At 41.3% G+C, this 20081-nt stretch overlaps 1 protein-coding gene across 7 annotated transcripts in view; it reads left to right on the top strand.

Moving 5' to 3' along the window:
- CHD2 (chromodomain helicase DNA binding protein 2) overlaps positions 1-20081 on the top strand; it is a 309839-nt gene that overhangs the window by 221666 nt on the left and 68092 nt on the right. For 2 of the 7 annotated variants that reach the window (XM_075159873.1, XM_075159867.1), the window contains exons 1-3: positions 14699-15131; positions 17800-17871; positions 18611-18697. In XM_075159873.1, the coding sequence (XP_075015974.1) occupies positions 18646-18697 (52 nt within the window). In that variant the 5' untranslated portion in view covers positions 14699-15131; positions 17800-17871; positions 18611-18645. Of the gene's footprint in view, positions 1-9047; positions 9098-14698; positions 15132-17799; positions 17872-18610; positions 18698-20081 lie in introns of those variants that run through there. The other 5 variants (XM_075159870.1, XM_075159862.1, XM_075159863.1 and 2 more) reach the window with 4 other exon arrangements.

Genomic DNA, 20081 nt, shown 5'->3' with positions numbered 1-20081 from the left:
CTGCCTCTTAGCAACTTCAGAAAACCTTGGTATCTAAGAAAAGATGAGTTTGGCTCTTGAAAAGCAATTTTTAGTAGTAGCCCTTTTTTTTTTTCATTGTGCTCTCAGATGTGAAAAGCAGAACTTGCAAACTCTTGAATTTTTTCAAGAAGGCAAGCTAATAGAGCGCCTTGCGAAGGAGGGTCCCTTGCACGTTTGGCCCGTGCTGTGTCTGCTGCAATGTGCCACCACCACGGCTCGCCTTTGCTTGGGATTTGCTCCGCACAATAAAACGCGGAGGATCCGGTCTGCCAGGAGGAGGGTTTGCCTCCCTTGTTTGAGCAGTTGGGAATGTGGGTGAGTCACTGCCTTGTTTGAGGAATGAAACCTCCGATCCCGGTTTCTTATGCCTTTGTTTGCTTTTAGAACTGCAGTATTGTTGGAGGTAACTCGCACTCCCGTGGCTTCTCTGTGACTCAGTCTTCACATCTGGTTTCATATTTTGTATTTCCTTCTTAAAAGCACATGGATGAGACTACATCTTTCTACCTGCACTCAGAAATCCATAGGATCCAGCAGATCAGAGATCAGAGCAGGAAAAACCATTTCTGTCCCCACTGAACAAGGCTCGTTTTCAGTACAACCGGTGCAGCAGGGTGTAGTTCTTCTACAGCAACGTCGCTAATTAAAAGAGTGGCAATTTCCAAATACAAAATTAGAACAGTCTTTGAGGATAATTTGTTTCAAGAAGGTAAGAAAAGCAGAGAAGGAGAGAATGTGTAGGAAAGACACAAAAACCAGCACAATTTTCTAACTTTTCTAGCTTTCAACTATTTGATTAGGGAACCTGTGGCCATTTTGGGAATGAATTATCTGATTTCAAAGGTTTAAAATACCTCAAACGATATAACTACCTTTGAAAATAATGTCCTTACTTTATGTGGATGCTTAAGTATGAGTTTAGGTTCTTTCTTTTATGTTTTGCAGATTGAAAAAAGGAGGTATTAAAAGATTTTTCATACATACATTGTGCCATTTTTCCTTTACTGCAATTTGACATCTAAAACTGATCTTTTTTCCTTACATAATAGATGCTTGCTTTCTTAGGTTTTTTTTTTACATTTTGATTTAAGTCTGCCAGTTATTCCCAAAAGCTCAGTATTTATATTTATTCCACAGCAAGCATGTGACTCGTGTGACTGCATAATTATATCAAAATGAATTTGGGTTCCTTTTGTTGCAAAATGTTCTGGGGCTACAGGTACGATTTGAATGCATGATAAGCTCTGAGTATTGAGATTACAAGAAAAACTATCTGCAAAATCCTACGGATTAAGGTCATGCATGAGTTATTTAATTCTCCCTCCTGTGAGGTTCAATTGCAAGATACAGTCTGCTCCCACTGACTTCTTAAAATGAGAAAGCTTGAAAAATTGACCAGATTCTGTCAAATTTGCTTTGCTGCTAGAGGAGCTGGAGGTGTTGAAGAAATAGGGAACTGCGAGGAAAGGAAGAAGCAGGGACCAGGAGGGTCAAAATCCCTGCTGGCTCACAGCTTGAAAGCGGGGAAAGCCACCAAGATGATTCTTTTTCTGCCAGAATTTGATCCACCATACAATTAACTATATCAGAAGGGGAAGCTCTTCCTTTTTGTTGCTGTGATTGCAGCAGTGTTGCAAGGCTGCAGTTGGGACCAAGGCTCCATTGTGCCGGGCCAAAGAATCTGTGTCCTTGCAAGTAAAAGACACAAGGTGAGGATAGAAGTGTCGAGAGCAGAATGGAGGTGATGGGGAAAGCACCTTGGCCCTATGGAAATCTCATCTTAGGTTGTTTTTTTCCCCCAGAGGCAGATACATGATCAGATAATACGCCACAGAGCCTTGATGGAAGGTAACATTGGAATTGCTCTCTGTTGGCCAGCCAGTCCCCGCGGCACTGAAGTCCGCTGCTCACATCCAAATCTGCCAGGAGCGGAATTTTTTTTTTTTTTAATAGAGGTGACCATTCTTCTGCTTGAATTTGCTCCGAGATCACCAGTTCTTTTTTTCCACAAGCTATTGAAAACCATCCAATGGGAATAACTTCCAGTAACTGATTCTGACATACAAATGGGGTGTATCCTTATGGATAAACCACCCTGTTTTTAACAGTTAAATATCGATCAGCTGCATGCACTCCCTCTCAAAATAACCGGTGGATGTAACAGTTTCACCCTGTTGCAGACATTATTAGTCTCTTCTCTCCTTCATGATGCCTGTAACTAGGGCATCGATGCTGCCTGACTGCATGTCCCAAGGGAGCCGGGGGTGTTTGTGCAAACCTGATTGGGCTGAGAAAGGGGTGGAGAAATGCAGTTCTCTGCCCAGGATATATTTAGTGAATGCAGCTGTGGGAGGCAACAGGAACAAGAGAGCTCTTGTATTGCCAGGGCTCTGACAGCTCACATGCCTAAATAATCTGCTATTTTCTTAGCAATACATTTTCCCCTCTCTACAGTGTTTTTAATTTGAGTGTAAACTTATACTTTAATGTAGCCAGAATTCTTCCTGGAGCTTAAAAGTGAGATGCGTTACTGTGCCAGCCTTGCTATAGCCTGTTAAGGGGAGCAGCAGCCACCTACCACATGCACTGGACCTTCTCCATGGCAAGGAGGGAGATTTGACCTCATTTTCACCCATTAGAGAGGCTAGCGGTGTAGGAATATGCCTTTGATGTACACTGCAGTGCTTGCTTGGGCTGGAAGCAGCCCTGCAGTACCAGTACAGCCTCTCCCAAGCAAATAAACTCTGCTTTTTTCCTAGGGCTGATGAGCTGGGGTGGAGAGTCTGCTTTCAGTATGCCAGGGCACTTCATCGTGCTGTGCAAACTCTGCTGGTCTTCCTGGCATCCCTGAGAGTCTGATCCAATATTCTCTGGTACGTCATGGAATAAAAAAAGAGCACAAAAATAGGTTTACCAACCCGCTGGGTCAAGTGGGAGCATATTACTGTTGCTCTGCATTAGGACTAATTTGTCTGCTCCCTGGCCATGTTCAGACTTGCCCTTGGAGAAAAAGTCTGAGGCTGGGAATTCCCTGTGCTGCTTCTTCCCTGGCTTGTTCAGCAACAAGCCATGAGCTAGTCTGCCTCAGGCATTAAAAGTTTATGACAAATTAAAGTGCAGCATATAAAAAGAACAATTTTTTTTGGTCTTGTTCTAATGCAGTTAAGGGGTTAGAAAAACAAGACTGGTTCAGGGAGGTCTGAAGTGTGTCTTTGTGTCTGGGCACGGCCCAGGGATGATGGAGGCATATACGTTTAGAGGGAGACAGACTATGCCATTGCTTTCTTAGAGCTTGCCCCACCTTAGGGTGTTTTTCAGTCCGCAGCAGCATTGCTGGGAGACGCTGCAGTGACCCAGCTGGGTTCCCTCTGCCAGGGCAGCACCCTGACCCTTCCCACCCCACGGCGGGCAGCATGGGTTTGCTGTTCCCGTGGCAGGGACTTCTACCCTGTATTGGAAATGCAGCTCCTGTGGGTGGCTTTCATGGTTTCACCACAGGCTGGCACAGATCCTGAAACAAATCCTGCTTTTATTAAAATTGTGTGGGGTATGTGTTCTGGATATAGCTGTCCCACCTTTGCGTTCTGTGACCAAAGGGAGTTTCGGTGGTCAGTTTGTATATCGAAAGTATTTACTAAAGCATAGAAAAATGCATCTGTGAACAAATCTACAGGGAGCTCGATGCCCTGGGTACCCACGCAGTTTTTTCTGTCCTTAATCTCACTGAGACTGTGTCTGAGACTTGGGTTTTTCAGCAGTTAAATGGTTAACTTCAGGACTAATTGGCTCTGAGAGCTCCAGTCCTTTGCAACAGATTATTGGCATGCTGGTAAGAGCAGCTCCCTTCCTTCCCTTCCCCCATCATTATAAAAACATGTACTGTAGCGAGAAACCAAATACCACATGGCGCCCTACACGGAGCCCATCAGTGCTCCAGCTCAGTATTTAGCACAAAAGTCCCTTTATATTTGGGAAGCAGAGGGAGAAAATTCTGGAAACGCAAGATCGTGGCGATACCGGCTGAATCAGCAGATTTATTTGCACTGTACAGGGTGCTGGAGTCCAGAGCCCCGCGCACCAGCCCAGGCTGCACGCACCCACTCGCCCCGCGCCAGCGTGGGGAAGGATCCCGGGTGTTTTCCGAAAGCTGAAGGCAGATGGGAAGAGCTGGTATCTGCATAAGGAGAGCTCTGTGCGCTCCCCGTGGCTTCTCTGTTTGTCAGGTTACGGCTTTGCGGAAGGCTCTGAGGAGTCCCTGAGGGACTGAATGTAAAGAGAGAGAAATGAAAGCTTTTTAAAAAAAAAAAAAAGTTGCATTTCTGGTTTCCTGCGGGGATGTGTGTGTTTTTAGGCAGCTGTCTACAGAGGCAGTCGCCATTTTGTGAAGCGGCATTAATGCAGCAGGAGGAGACATGTTGTGTTCATGGGAGTTTGTATTTTAAGGTTTTCTCCTTGGTTTTAATCAAAAGGCTTATTCACTCCACCTTCACCCTCTTTCAGTCCAAAGGCTTTCATTTTTAAACTTAGGGCAAAAAAGAAACAGCAACAAATTAAAAAAAAAAAAAAAAAACAAACCACAAACAGGAAAACAGGCAAAATTTTCCTGGGGGGATCACAGCGTACAACCAAAATCAGGTTTCTCTCCAGGAGACTTCAAAAATTTTAGAGGTGTAACGTGGTTCCAAAAATGTCGCCAAGCCCATAGCGAGGATAACCAGGATGACAACGCGGCTGCGCACCGAGCATCGCAGAGGCATAGCTGAAGGGTTCAGGGAAAATCTAGTATATTAGGTATGTTTTAAACAGTGTTTGGTTCTAGCGTAAAAAGATGTCTGACTGGTCTGTGCACACACGACACCAGCCCTTTTTGACTTGCACAGGCTGACTTGACTTCCCAGTATTGAGATACTGGTTTTGATCTAAAATCTCAGACTACTGCTAGTGCTGCAGAACTGCTCATTTGATCAAAGGAGAAAATACGGATTGTGGCAGGAGCGAGGTCAGACTGAATCCCCTTCATTGCAAAACTCTTAGAGCAAGCAACAGTGTTTTTGTTAAGGGTCTTCAGTGTTGGAGTTTACTTTTTCCACAATGGGATCTTTCACTTGCAAAATACATTATAAGGCTCATTTGTTTAACAAGTCTCTGGGAGCTGGGAGAGGGAGCCTTAATGCTGGTGTTTTGGAATACAAAGATATTGTTGCATTTGATTTTGGTTTCGTGTCATTATTTTCTGGTTTCAGAGTCAGGAAAAGCTGCTCATTTATTTTTCATGTAGCTGTATTTTTATCCTGGCTTCTTAAAGAGGCAGGGCTTATGAAATCATGCTGTTAGAGGCCTTGAGCTTTTGATCTGATGTTCAGTTTCAACAAATTTCAGGTCTAGAGTTTCTGCACTTTGGGGGAGGATGCAGGTCACAGAGACAAATTAGTGCTGCCGCTAAAGAAAGAAGGACAAGATGAGTGCAAAAGCTATCTTTTCTGCTTTTCTTGCTGGCCAAGCAATCAGCACCCAGGTGCCAGTTGACTGGTCAGTAATGTATAGCTCAGAAATATCGCAGCCTCTGCCTGAATATGGCGCAGGAGTGGGGATGCTGCAGCAATGCAGTGCTAGTTGGGTATGCGACTGCCGACTACCAGGAAAGTAGCCTTGTTATTTCAGCTGCTCACAGAAGACTTTGTAACTTTTAACCATGATATTCACATCCAAACTAGGATTGCAAAAAGTATTAGTCATATTTAAAAGCAAGAGTAAGTCAGATTGCTCCATGTTAGCTGCAGTTGAATTTTGCAAGGTCTTTGATCTCTTCACTCTGGGTCTAAAAGTGTGTCTCCTTTTCAAGCCTGTCACCTGCAAAGATTTCTCTGAGACAGTGATTCTTTCATTACAGAAGAGCAATGTAAAGAAACCTTTTTGCTACCTCAAGATCATGATTTTCTTGATTGCCCTTTTGTACTCTGCCAAGGTTACATTAAATCTGCAGGTCAAATGTAAGCTGAATGCAGTGTGCACCGATGACCAGCAATACATATAGTACAGAGCTCTAGTATGAAGTTCATGCACATCTTTGATTTGCTTGTGTAAGACTGTGCATTATAATGATAATATGAAGCATAAAATAGTTTTCATATATCAAAATTACTTTTCCAGCATATATTAATGTGCCTTTCTGAACCTCTTAATTAGGTTGTATTTTCCCCTAAACTTAATTCCATTTTATTAACATCACTTGAGTAGACTTCAACTTCATTTTTTGTTCCAATTTTCATTATCGTGTGTGTGTGTGTATATATATATCTATATAAAAAAAGATAATCCTTTATTAATCTTTTGAACAGAACAGTTTTCTTTCATGCAGCAAAAGTACTGTCCCTGAATATTCATTATCAGCACCTGATATGCTAGCCAGGAGCACAATATCTTAATAATTGGAGTTTAAGAAAAAAAAAGTGTGTTATTAAAGTCCCAGTGTTTCTTTCTTGTTCATGTTATGATTCTAAATTTTTCAGGCATTTGACTTTATCTCCTACACATATAAACTCATGTTCCCCATACATTTTTTCCTCCAAAGTGTTCTCTGGTCTCCTTTATCTTATACAGTAGGTTAGAATGTTCAAATGTACTGTTTAATACCAATAACATGTGTGGCTTGTTACAAAAAAATTTTAGATAGTTTGCCAATTAAATGCATTTTATTTTGACCTATTTGCTTCTACTTAAGTCTAACATTTGGTCTCTTGATAGTCAATATTCTATGAAAAGTTTTATGGAAAGGTTTTAAAGGTATACAGAAGGAGATGAATAAGAGGTGAAGTACCTGGCACAATTTAATTTATATTATTCCTATTGGCATTATTAATAAAAATAGGCAAGAAAAAGAAATGTTGGGGAAAATACAAAGAATAGTGCTGCAATTATACCTGCATGTACAAAACTACACGCTTGCTCTTACTCTTGAAATTTAGATCTCTGCTTTACGTTCTCTTTCCCTTCTACAGACTGGGTTAGTTCATTTCAGTGGCATTTTCCAAGTACTGACATACATGTTCATTCCTAAATTCACTTCATATACTTCCAAATCCTTAGGACAACATTCGGTTTAGACACACCAAGAAAAACCTGGAGTGATTCCACTGACCTAAATGTAATTACTCAGCGCTGAATTAAAGGCACAAGCACATAACTTAAGTCCCATGTGTTTGGAGTAAAAAGAAGAGATCAAAATCTCATCTTCTGTCATTAAATTAAATGTTTCTAGACCTTAAAACAAGACACATTTGTAGAGAGAGGTAATAACTTCTTGTTAAATCCACTATTAAATCTTGAAGAAAATAAGTCACATTTTGGGCACGTAGAACCTTGTTCGGGTCTTCCACTGGGTGAAATTGCAATGAAAGTTGCAGTCAGATTTTTCAGACAGTGATCAAGCGCTGTGGCTTTCTCACTCAAGATGTCTTGCATTCCCTCTGCTCCTTTAATTGTACAAGAAACCATTGACCTCATTTTGTGACAGGGCTGTACCAACAGTGTTTTCTTGGGCTGCTTACGTTTTCTCACCAGCTCACCTTCTAATACTAATCTTTGACTAAATTTAAAAAAAAATACACTGTGAATGATTTCAAGCTGAGACAAGATTATCGCCGTTAATGGCTTGGTCAGAGAGAGAGAATTTGTTTCAGCATGCAAATCTGTTGCCTGCAACAGTGAAAGCTGCTAATTCTGGAGTTGAGATGGATGACATACCTGACATGCACAAAACTGCTCTAGTCCCTAGGCTGATGAGCTCTCCTAGCTGGATAAAGCTCTGCCAGGAGCCAGGTTATAGCGACTGTAAGAAGAAAATATAAAAGCTTATGAGAAACAGTCTGACACAGAAGCTATTTCTGTTCAGGTGACATTCTAATCTGAGTGTGTCGCTGATATAGTATCACTACATCAAAAATTGATTGGACTCCACATGTAGCAAGTATTGACAAATATGAAGAAGCTTGTTTTGAGCTACAAATATAAGGGGTCTTCTCTTTTATCTATATGGTGCATTACAACAGGGTGATTCAGTGCTTCGTCAGGCTGTCTATAAAATAAAAAAAGTATATGCTTGTAAGATTTCAGAAAAGAGACGGTTTCTTTTCACTGCATGTGGCAATTTGCTGAATAATGCATCATTTTGTCAACTATTATACTGCAATCAATAAAATGCCCTACGGTGCTACCTGCACACAAGAGACAAGAATGAAGATCGTTATAGAAACAGGCTTGAAATAAAAATCCCCATTCTATACTTGCAGTTTTGGAGGCCTGGGTTGTTTTTTTTTTTCATTCTAGAGTAACTACAATTCATCTTGTTCTGAGTGAAATTCATCATGTTTGCAAGGCTAGTATGAAGTCCTTTGCCTCCAAACCTCCAAGGAGATTTACCAAGAAAGTATACTTGTTGTTATGCTTGTCACCTAAACTGTCCAGTCTCCACTAGAACTCAAATGGAAAGTTAGTAAAAAATAAAAATTAGAGCTTATAGTTGGGGTTTTTTTTTGTCCTTGATTTTGATGTGTAAACACATATTTGTGCTAAGTCTGTTTTCCCTTTTCTGATCTTATTCCTCAAACACTTAAGCAATCAACCTTATTGGCTCATGTTTGCAGCAAATAAATTTCAAGGATGGACAGATGAATGCCTTTGGAAAATGAACTTTAAATCTGCACAAGGAAGTAATCATGCTAGAATTTGAAATTATCTAAGTTTAAAACAAACCCCAAATTATTATTAATTTCATTGTCTAGATCATCTAAAAATGTATTTTTCCCAGCTACATTTAAAATCCAAATATTCTGAAGATTTTGCTTAAAAGTTATAAAATGTTCTCTTCTGACTCTTTACGCAACCATTGTGTGATATATTGGAAAATGGGAGAACAATATCTGTATTTTGAAACAAAAGATTGGGTATGGCTCTCTTAATCTTGCCTATGCTTTTTTCTTTTTTTTTTTTTTTTACAAATTCTTCATAAAATGATGACCATCTCCCAGCTCAGCAGAACGCTCCTATGACTCTGCAGACCGTATTTACAGTCAGAATGGTAAGATAAAGAACGCTGTTTGCAGCTTCTACCTTTTAAATAGACTTAAACCCCTACCAATTATGTCTTATCCTTGCATGTTTCCAGTCCTGCAAGTTTCCAAGCAGCAAACTTCATCAGTACAGAGAAGTTCAAGTGTGTAAGTCAAGTTACAGAACCTGCCTTTGCATGCTGTAGCTATAGGTATTAAAGTTCCTGGGAAGGTGCACGTTAGTTTCTTATTTGCTTTCAAAGGTGATGTCAGTAATAAGCGAAGTTGCATCATTCTTTTTCACGTAAGGAGACATGTAATACCTTGTTAGCACTTGTATAAATTCTAGCGTCTAAGTAGGTACATGCAAAATGGTCAATCAGTATTTTTTCTACCATGTCCCAGTCATCTTATAAAAATTTGCCAAGCCAAGCAGAATAGTTTGTTACCTAAAAGTTGACCTTAAAAAAACAGATCATTTCATACAAGTAGCGGGGTTACAAAAAGGGGTAAAGAAACAGATTTGTTGTTCCAAGCTCCAGTGGCTTACTTTAAGAAGCAATTAAACATATTATTAAACAATCACCCAAATTCTTTAAGTCCAAAACAGACTAGAGTTTTAAACTGTCATAAGATTTCATCACAATAAGGGCTACTGTATCTTTCCCTCTTTTCTTATACCTCTAAGACTGCTGTTTAAGGCAATTGCTGTATGTTAAATGTTGACCAAACACAGTGTAAGTACCTTGACTGAGATGGTTACTATTTCTTACACTTAAGATGGCAACAAGGGATAATTTGAAGATGATCTGTAATAATATCAAAGAACTTCACACCTCCTTAGGAAAAGTGGACTTGATTTCTCAAGAAAAATATATGTCTATTCCTTAGTCAAGCTAATATAAAGCACAATAATTAATCCTCTTACTAGACAACAGTTACTGGTCTTTTATTTGCCTTATTGTATACAGGAACTCATGCAAAACTGAAATAGCGAGGTGGGTAGGTTGTTCAGGAGCTCTTAGATCTAAAATTTGAGCTCAGGCCACAAGACCACGTGTACAGAAACAATACTGATTCTTTGATGCATTGTGACCAAGAAGTTAAAAATTTGCTTAGGAAAGACAGTTAAATCCCACAAAAGATATTGGTTCCACTTCTCACTTCATTATGTCTTTATACTTTTTATCAATAACTTATTTTTCTTTGAAAACAGAAATAAAAAGAGCTGAATCTTGGTTAAAATTGCTTCATTTTGAATAAACTGAAAAAGCACTGGAGTTTGGCTTAGCAGACTGAAAGATTTTTTTTTTCTTTACCATATGTTTATGACACTGATAAGAATTTGTTTCTAATTACTCATGGTAATAAATCTTTTTCTTGCTGCTCACAAGGTTCATCGTTCTAAACATGAGCACCATAAAAGTGCTAGCAAAACCACCATATTAACATAATCTTAGTTTTCAGTGTTAAATCCTAGAAACAAAGAGGGCGTATGTAAAAGTTCTCTCTATGTGTGTAGATGTGTTTGCAATTATTCATTACAGGCTGGAACAAAAGTCTGGATTTGAATTCCAGTTCCAGACCCAGAGCAGAATGAATAGCACGAGCTGATGGCTAGGATTGGTTTTTATCCTTGCTGCTGCTGTTGTTATTGCTTGTCTTGTGACAGTAGCAAAAAGCTTTAGCTAGGATCAATATACCATAATCATCTTCACCAGTCACAGAGGGAGGTTGGTTCCATGCTTAGAACAACTTTGTCTTTATTTACATTTCTGTCTGTTGATGTTACCCTGTGTCACTGCTATGAAAAGCCCACAGATGACAGATAGCCGTACTTTTATAGCGTCTTTGTGCACGCTGCTCCAAAATCCCAGGTTTTCAGAAGTGTGATAGAAGGTAATTTGTATCTGCCTGTATACAATTACTGTGATTTTAATGGTGAATTACTGAGGAAGGAAACAGAAGGGAAAAAAAAGTAGATTGTTTGTTTTAACAACATATTGCAGGTTACATGCTAAAATAGAAAATAGAGCTATACTTTATTCAGGACAAAGCGACAATTTCTGTGAACACCCAGTTTGGAGGAAGTTAAATGCCTACCACAAAACAGCTTGCTGTGTTCAAAGGGCATTTGGTATCCTGTTTGCATATTCTCTATCGAAATAATTCAAACTATTATGTTTGGCTTAGGGCCTAGAAAATTGTTATTGATTTCTCCTGAAAAGTGATAAGTGTTTTGGTTGAAGAAAAGTTTGGTGACATTGCACATCTCTCAATCTTGTTTAGACTCCTGTTTTCCACTTCAAAGGCAGATACAATACTTAACCATTTTGTCAAATATTGGTGTCAGGTCTCTGGCCTTTCCATTATTTTTGAGTCTCCAAAGAGCTGTATGCTACATTTGTACCTCATGTATCGCAAAGAACGAGCTTCTTCACCAATCTTTTGGTATCCTCTGGTACAGAGGGCATGTTGGGGGGGGTAAGGAAGGGACACTGCCCTGTGAAATTACAGTGTGCTTTTGCATGTTGTCCCTACGGGGATAATAACAATCTTCATGGGAGCTGGGGGGAAGAAAAAAAGGTTGTAGAAGAAAATAGTTCGGGTGAGTACCAGAAAGTGAGGTTGCGTGCCTCTATCTGGAATTCTAGCCACAGATGCAGTCTCAGAAAATAGTTCCCAAATTAGTAATGGAAACATTAAGTTGTCTCATTATTATCAGACATGTGGTTCATAAAACATGGCTGAAGTATTTGCTCTAATGATACACAAAGCAAGAAAACGTGTCGTGTAAAACAGAAGAAACAAACTGTATGGAGGAATTTGCAATTGTGTAGAAACGCTGAATGTAGAACGAAAAAACTAGTGTATCCACAGAGGCAGTAGGAATGAGAATTTTGTGTGTTTACAGAGCTGACCATGGGAGATAAAAATGTGAAAAAGGAGACTAGCACTGTTTTACTGTTTCATTGGGAAAGAAGAATGCAAACAGATAGACTGTTACTGGTACGCGAACAGCAAAGTTGTTTGACGAGTGGCGTGGCTCTGGAGAGAGAGACTGTACTTATGTTCACATACATATATAACTCACTTGAAGCCAAGAAACAGAAGAGGTAATGGATACTTGTGTAAGCTTTTTTGGAGCTGCTTTAGGCCTTGGTGGCCAGGAAGCAGAAGAGCAGCACTGAATATATTTAATGAGGATATTAGACTTCCAGTAATTTTTTGGTTACATGTAGCAGCAATACAGTAAGTGACTTTCAAAAACATTTCTGTCTGTAAATGTACATGAATAATTTTTTTCAAGAGGAATAATCCATTATACTAGACAGTCTGGTATAGTTAGAGAAAATCAGATAACAGTTTGAGCATACAGGTTAGGTCTTGTTCAGTTGCAATCTTAAACTCTCCTGGCTGGAATCACACTATTCTTGCAAAGTGCAATTATGTCTTGAATGCTTGATCTCTTTTCTTCCTTTCATATGATTATTGCAAGTGATCACACTTTATATATTTTTCTAGAAATGTACTTGTATTCTGGAAAAAACAATAGAAAGGCTGGAAATTGTACACTGAACTTCTCATGTTGGTCCTGGCTGTGAAGTCATATCTCGCAGTGTTGGCTGAAAATGCTGACATAAGTAGAAGTGCTTTTGCTGTGTCCTACTTTTATCTAGTTCCTGTCTTATCCTTGGTTGCCTTTCCCCTTTCTTCACTGTTGGTAGTTTTCCAAGGAGGACGGCATCTGGGTTCTGTCCATGCAAACAGCTTTACATAGAGTTAGGCGTGAGTAGTTCCACTGAGAGCAAGAGGATTAGCCTTTGCAAGAATCTGAATGGGAATGAAGTTGCAGAACAGGCTTCCTGCTCTCCATAGTCTCCATAGACCAGAACTTCAATTCTTCTTGTGGGGGGAAAAAAAAGGCTTTTTTCCACCATCCCTTCTTTGAAGACTGTAACCAGCTTATCACCACTGTCTACAAGCCAGTAGATTTGTGTGTTCCTCCCCTGCCATCCTATACAGGGAGGTTGGCTTTTCTCTGTGTTTGTAAAGGAAATGCATCTCTCAGCTCAAAATCATTTCTCCTCGGGGACATCAGTGAGCGATTCTTTTCAGCTGGCTTTTCCAGGACCCAGCTCAGGAGATCACTGCTAAAGTCCAACTGCATGATTTGAAGTGCCAGACTAGCTCCTGAGACCTTCCATAATCATTTTAAGCATTGTTGGTTTAACTGCTGCCATAACTACCCACATTATTAGTATAAAAAAGGAAGAATGGAACACCTTTCTCTCTGCTTTTAATGGAGTAAGCTGTGCAAATAGAAGGAGGAGAAAGGCATGCATATCATTCAAAGTGACTGCTGAAGTATGTAAATATTAATTATGCTGTTCTGTCAGGTTTGCTGGGTGTGTCTCTTGCAGAGGAACATCATAACCGACTGGTTGGGGATAGGCGTTTATGTCAGTGACCAAGAATGTCAGGGAAGCCCCTCTATTGTGCTGGTATCTGAAATGGTTTCCATGGCAGTAGGCAAAACAAGAGAGTGTGTCCTGGTGAGGCTGGCATATGAAACAGTTTCTATGGTGTTGGCTTAAAAAAAGCACAATACCTAGTTTTATTTGGGTGCCTGTGGTGATTTTGAGAGGTACTAATGAGGTCTGGGGTTGATGCTGCAGACAGGCAGGTGAGGTGGTCGCTCTGGCTCTTTCCACTGGTGGGGCTCAGGAGCAGGTTGGGGGTGTACAACGCAGAGGAACACCAAGGCAGTTGGCTGTACTCAGGTCAAGAGAACAAAGGTTTTTGTGGCACCACCTTCTGTGGTGAGGTGGAGCTGGTGCCCAGGCCTGGCTGGTGGGTGGGCTGTGCTAGGGCCCAGGCTGGGCTGGTGCATATCAAGGGCTAATGAGAACGGAGGTGTTTTTTGGGAATGGCAGCATCGGGCGCGATGGCAAACTGGGCCGTTAGGTGAGGGGTTCTTACAAGCCAAGTTAGGGGGACTGAACCTCACTGTAGATCGGTGCAGGTTAGCGAGGGGCGCCTTGGGCAGGCTGAGGTATGAAGAGATGTCTGAGGCGTGGGCTAGAAGAGAAGGCGGCGCTCAAAACAAGCGGGGTCACGGCTGAGATGAGGTGGGGTGGAGCTGGGGACGCCCCGGCCAGGTGGGGCTGGGGAGGGGGGGGTGGCAGCAGGGCCCACGGCCGCCGGCGGGGCGGGCCCTCCGAGCGAGCTCCCCGCCGCCCTCCTCCCGCTGAGGGGAGGCTTGTGCGGACGGGGCGCGAGCCCGCGGCGGGTGGGGCGTGGGCGCGAGGAGGCGGGCAGGAGCCAATGGGGAGCGGCCGACGCCGCTCGCCAATACTCGGCGGCGGGCGCTGAGGCGGGGGAGCGGCGGGGAGCGCGGCCAATGGGAGGCTGCGGCCGCCGTGCGCGCGGGCCTGGGGTGGGGAGGTCGAAGGAGGGCGCGGCGCGGCCAATGGAAGCTGTGCGCGCCCTCGGGCCTGGCGGGGAGGGCGCGGCGCGGCCAATAGGGAGCGGCGCGCGGCGCGCGCGCAGCCGAGGGCGGGGCGGAGGGGGGGGCGCTGCGCGCCGTAGGTAGGGGGCAGGGGCGCGGGCCCGCCCCTTCCTCGCCGCAGTGAGTAGTGAGCGGGCGGCCATGTTGTGCGGGGGGGAGGGGAGGAAGGAGTTGAGAGGAGACGGGAGAGACTCTCTCACACACACGGCACAAGATGGCCGGGGAAGCAGCCGCAGCTGCAGCCGGGCTCCGGAGCGCTTTCCCCGCCGCTCGGAGCGGGGAGGCCCGGCGAGCGCCCCCGGTGCCGGTCTCGGGAGCCAAGTCGGGCCCGGCACTCTGGGGGTTCCGGGGCGACGGAAGGCGGCGAGCCGGGCTGCCGTGCGGAGCTGCCGACGGGCGGAGGGCAATGGCGCCGGGCTCCGGAGCTCTGCCCGCGCCGCTCCCTCGCCGGGCGGGCGCGGGGCCGTCCTTCACCGCGGGCAGGGCGAGGAGGGGAGCAGCGCCCCGCTCTCAGGGCCCCCGTTGACTGCCAACGGGCTGCTCTTCGCCGGGTAAGTGCCTGAGTCTCCTCGCTTCTCATTGTCCTTTGTCCTTGGGAGGAAAAACAAAATGTCCTTGGAGCCGGGAGGGGGAGGGGGCGCCTGCCTCTCCCTGCCCCCCCTCGCCGCTCCCTGAGGGGAGCCTTGGGGACCCCCGTTCGTCTCCGTGACCCCTTTTGGGTGAGGGGGGAGCCGCGCAGTTTGGGGAGGGAGCGGCGGGAGAAGGGGTGCCGCAGAGGGAGCCCAGCTCGGCGACCGCCCCGGTGACACTGGTCGGCTCCCGGGCTGCAGAGCGCTCCCCCTCCCCCCCACTCATGCAGCACCGAGGGGGCTCCGCACACCCCGTCCCCCGATGCAGCACGGAGGATGGGGGCAGCTGCAGACGGGTTCCCCAATGCAGCAGTGAGGAGAGGGGGGGCTGCAGACCTGTTCCCCTCCAGTGCAGCATGGAAGGGGGGCATCTGCAAACCAGCTTATAACTCCATTGCAGCAGTAAAGGGAGGGGGGGAGAGGTGAAGACTGTACTACATCATCAGTTAAATGTTTAGCCCCAAGCCCGTGTCTGTTTAAAGAGCATTTGTTGCCCATTGCTGCTCAGATGGGGATATGTTTTCGTAGTTTGCAAGAACAAAGACGCCATGTCCTTTTCTCTTAAAAATAAAACTTGGTGGTTTTTTTGTGGGGTGTTGGCTTTTAACTCTTTCTAAACCAGTAAGAAAAAACAGGCTGCGGATGAGACAGCTTAATACTTTACTGAAACAATAGGTAGAAATTTACTTCACTTGAAAAACAGCAGTTCAGGTGCAGAACTTTAAAGAAAACTCTTAAGAATTACGTGCAATATGATTTTGCAATTAAAACGGCAATACAAAAACTTACAAGCTTAAAAAAAACAAAGCTCGGTCACGCCAAGTCTACAGTTTAAAGTTGGCAAAATACTACAGTTGTGATTTAGACGACTCTACGAGAAGAAAAGGTAGTTACTTAAATATGAATTACGTGATAAGGAAACGAATGGGTTTGTGTGTGACATTAAAAGCTTTTAAAAAGCATTTATTGGCTGTCAGTTTTGTTTTTAGTATTCAGTTTATGTATTTTTTTAGGGAGCTCGCAGTCATTTCTGTTTACGTAGCATTTTTATCGTTGTTTCGATGGTTAATAATTTAGAAGTTGTACAACACCTATTGCAAGACTTTCTAAATATGCAAGTTTAAATGGAATGCCTGATGTTTGTTTTGCATTGGCTCGCAGTCAGTGATTACCAATTTAAGGGTAAAATTGTAATTCCAAATGTATAAAAAGTCACTGTAGTAGAGCAAGAGGTAAATATTAAGAACTTTAGTTTTAATTGGAGATTGTGTATAGCCATATTTGTTGGATTTTTCCGGTGTACACTTGTACAGGATTATAAAACTCCGTGCAGGTTTTAAATATTGCAGTTGGAGGTAAATCTACATTTTTCGGTACTTCCTCTGCAAATATGAATCTGTCATTACAACAATGAAAGTTGGCTTTTTTTGGAAATATAAATACAAGTTTCAGCAACCATTGGACTTCAATCACCTTTATGCAAAGTGTTTGGTATCTTTATTTTAGATTTGGATTATGGTGGTTTTATAACCCCAGCAACAGTTCTGCAGTGTAGAACAGGTTCTGACATACACACTTTGCTGAAAAGAAAGTTCTAGTTTAGGTGGGTGTCTGCTATATTTTTCTTCTTTTTTTTTTAATATATTGGGGGATAATTTTTTACATAGCTTTGACTTGTTTCCTTCAGCGACTGAAAATAAAATAACAGCTAAGTGTCTTTGAAAATAAATTGCTCTTAATTCTTAACGTATTTTATTTAATGTTCTGCATTTTTGTATATATAAGGTGTAGGAATTTTAATTTATGTTTAGGTCTCTTTTAATGTAACATTAAAATGTTTTTTTAGATTACCTATGTACAGAATGATTCCAGACTTCTTCTAGAGTATGAAATAGTGGTGATAATTATAACTGCTGCCAAATAAAATGTTAAGCCTTTTCACAAAAGGCGAGAAAAGTTGGCTAGAGGCAGTGCAAATATGGTGTTCCTTGTGTTAAAGAGCATAGTTTGGGATCTGATTAAAGGTTAAAGAAGCTGAAGATTTTAGAACTGTATTCTTGAAGGGCAAAAAAGATATCTTTTGAGGGGAGATCAAGTAACTTATGACTTAAAATTCAGAGAAGCTGATGACAGAAGCCATTTTAAATTACTTTGCTATCACTAGAGGTTTTATTTAATTTTGTATAGCCTTCTTGTAAGGACCTTAATGTGGAAAAAAGTACAAGGACTGAGATGTATTGTGTGATAAACTACTCTTAAGAAAAAAGAAATCTTAAATTGGCTAGACATTTAATCTTTAAGTTATTCAAAATTAATGGGAGACAGAAGAGCATATTGCAGTTATTCATGCAAAAATATAGATCATGCATGTTGTATGTCAGTCACTCTTCATCTCCAGTGTTTTTCTTCAGCCAACTATGTACAACCACCCGTACTTTTATTTTTAGAGTTGAGTTCTAAAGATACAGTTACTGCTAACATAAGTTTTTCCTAACTTAATAATTACCTAAAGATCAATAAATTTCAAGCGTCTGACTTGTTCTGCTTTTCTAAAGCAAAATGCTGAAAATTTCCATACTTTCTTTTTTAGGTAGAATTCCATGAACAATACCTTATTTCCTGACTGGCTTCCAGAAGAATCGTTCATACCTCATATTCTTAGGTAAGAGTGGTTATAACTTGTGGTAGTATGTTCATTTCCTTGTTATTTTTTTGATCTTGGGATTTGCCTTTTTGCTACTGTGCAGATGGAAAAAAAAAATCTCATTTTTTAAATTGGAGGGGACATGTTTTATAAATTATCTGGACTTCTTAAAAGCCTTTTTTTGCAGATATGGGTAGACTGTCTTAAAATGATGATGTTTATGCTGCTGCTTCTGTATAAATTTTAGTTTACTATGGCTATTTTATTATATGGCTATTATTTATTATACTATGGATTGTTTTTTTTATATATGTATACACACACATATGCACTGTATTTGGTGGGAAATTACAGTATTTTCATATAAACCCAGAAGTTCCGTATGGCCCATTTCACCAGTGAAAACGTGCATTGAACTTTAAAAATTGTTTGGTTTTTGTACTTAATGAGTTTATAGCATTAATGCCTGGGGATATTGTAAATTTGTATATGACAGTAATAACCATAGACTTCAGGTATTCATACAGAAGGAGATTTTTGGGTCCTGTTTCTCATTTTTGGAGACCTGAATGCTAATCCTTGGCAAGGATAGAATATTACGTTTTTGTACTGTAGGTAAAATTTTTATTAATCGTAAGACACCTTACGTGTTTTGAAAAAGTTTATATCAGTTGAGAACATTAGAACTGTAGGTAAAATCTGTATGTACCCTTGTTTTCAGACAAACCTGGTTTTGTTTTTTTTTTTTTCTTTAAAGGCTATTACTGGATATTCTTACTTCCAAGGATTCAGATGGCTGGTTGGGTAAAAGACCTTGAGCAAAATTTTGTACTGTGCGTACCAGGTATGTTATACTGTGTTGTGTGGGGTTTTTTGGTGGTTTTTTTTTGGGGAGGGGGGGATGTTTTTGCTTTGTTGTTTTTTTTTAATTATCCTGGAAGTAATTTTTTTTTTTTTAGCAAAATAAACATTGAACATTTAAGCTACAATGTTTTACCGTGTTGAATTTTCTTTCAAGTTTTAGTGCGTTTGAAAACTGTTAGTATGTACTAAATACAGTAATGTTAATATTTCCTTACACATCTTCTAAGATTTTTATGGTCACTCCTATTTTTTTTTAAGAATCTGAAATGACCATGTCAACACATTGTAAAATAAAGCTGTGCTTGTGAGGATTGCCATCTCTACTAAGGATATTTAGTCTAATAAAACTTTAGATATGCTTTTCCTTCAGTTCAAGGTATTGGTTCACTAGCAAGTGACACTCATAAGCTTTTCCTTCCCAATAAATTGTTTTTATACAATAAACTTAGAAATTCTCTTTTCAGTGTAAATTGTACTCTAAAAGCCTAAACCTGCACCCAGTCGTTACGAAGTATCTTGCTGTCTTTCTTGCAGTGTAAACAAATCGGCTTTCTAATGTTTGATTTTTTTTTTTTTACACTTTAAGGTTCTGCATCTAGAGACAGAGTAATATGTTACATTTGAGTCATACTTTCACCACTGTGTAATTAAAAGTTGGGGATCTTGTTTACCTGTATTAACTGGTTCCTTTTCACAGCTTACCACGCTAATGTACTTCAATACATATTCAGGACCTCAAAGAATAAGGCGTCTTCATGAAGACGTGTATCAGGATTCTCAAAATAATTTGCTTTTAAAAATTACATAATTTATCACGATAACTTAAGAGTGCAAATCTTATGAACCCCTATCTGAGTGCAGCTGTTCTTTTTGGCTTGGATGAAGGCTTCAGCCTGTTCATATAAGAGAAGTCATACACCAGTTTTGCATAAGCTTTTTAATAATGTCTCTTTAGGTTGTAATAAACCTTCATCTGCAGAAAGTCACTGCTAATGTGCAAGACAGAATTCAAATAATACTTATAGATAATAGACATGTACCGTACACCATGGGTGTCCTGCAACAAACACAGCTAACGAACAAAGCTGTTAGGTATGTTCTAGAATTTCATTGTGTAACTGTCTGATGTGAAGTTTGAGAATTAGTAGTTAGTGTTAGAAATGATCTGGTACCTGGAGAAGAACAGCAGAACATATTTGAAATCCCACGTGAATTTTCCGTCACCAGATATTGCACAGTCTGTTATGATAAAGGCAAGACTAGCCTGATTCACTTAAAAGTCTGATAGTAATGGTGGGACTGAACTTGTCAAACTCAAGACTTGTATTTCTAATGTTAAATCCTTAAATGTCTAAAGCTGCAAC

This window comes from Calonectris borealis, chromosome 11, assembly GCF_964195595.1.
Source record: "Calonectris borealis chromosome 11, bCalBor7.hap1.2, whole genome shotgun sequence".
Taxonomy (NCBI): Eukaryota; Metazoa; Chordata; class Aves; order Procellariiformes; family Procellariidae; genus Calonectris; species Calonectris borealis.
This window is presented reverse-complemented; position numbering and strand designations above follow the sequence as displayed.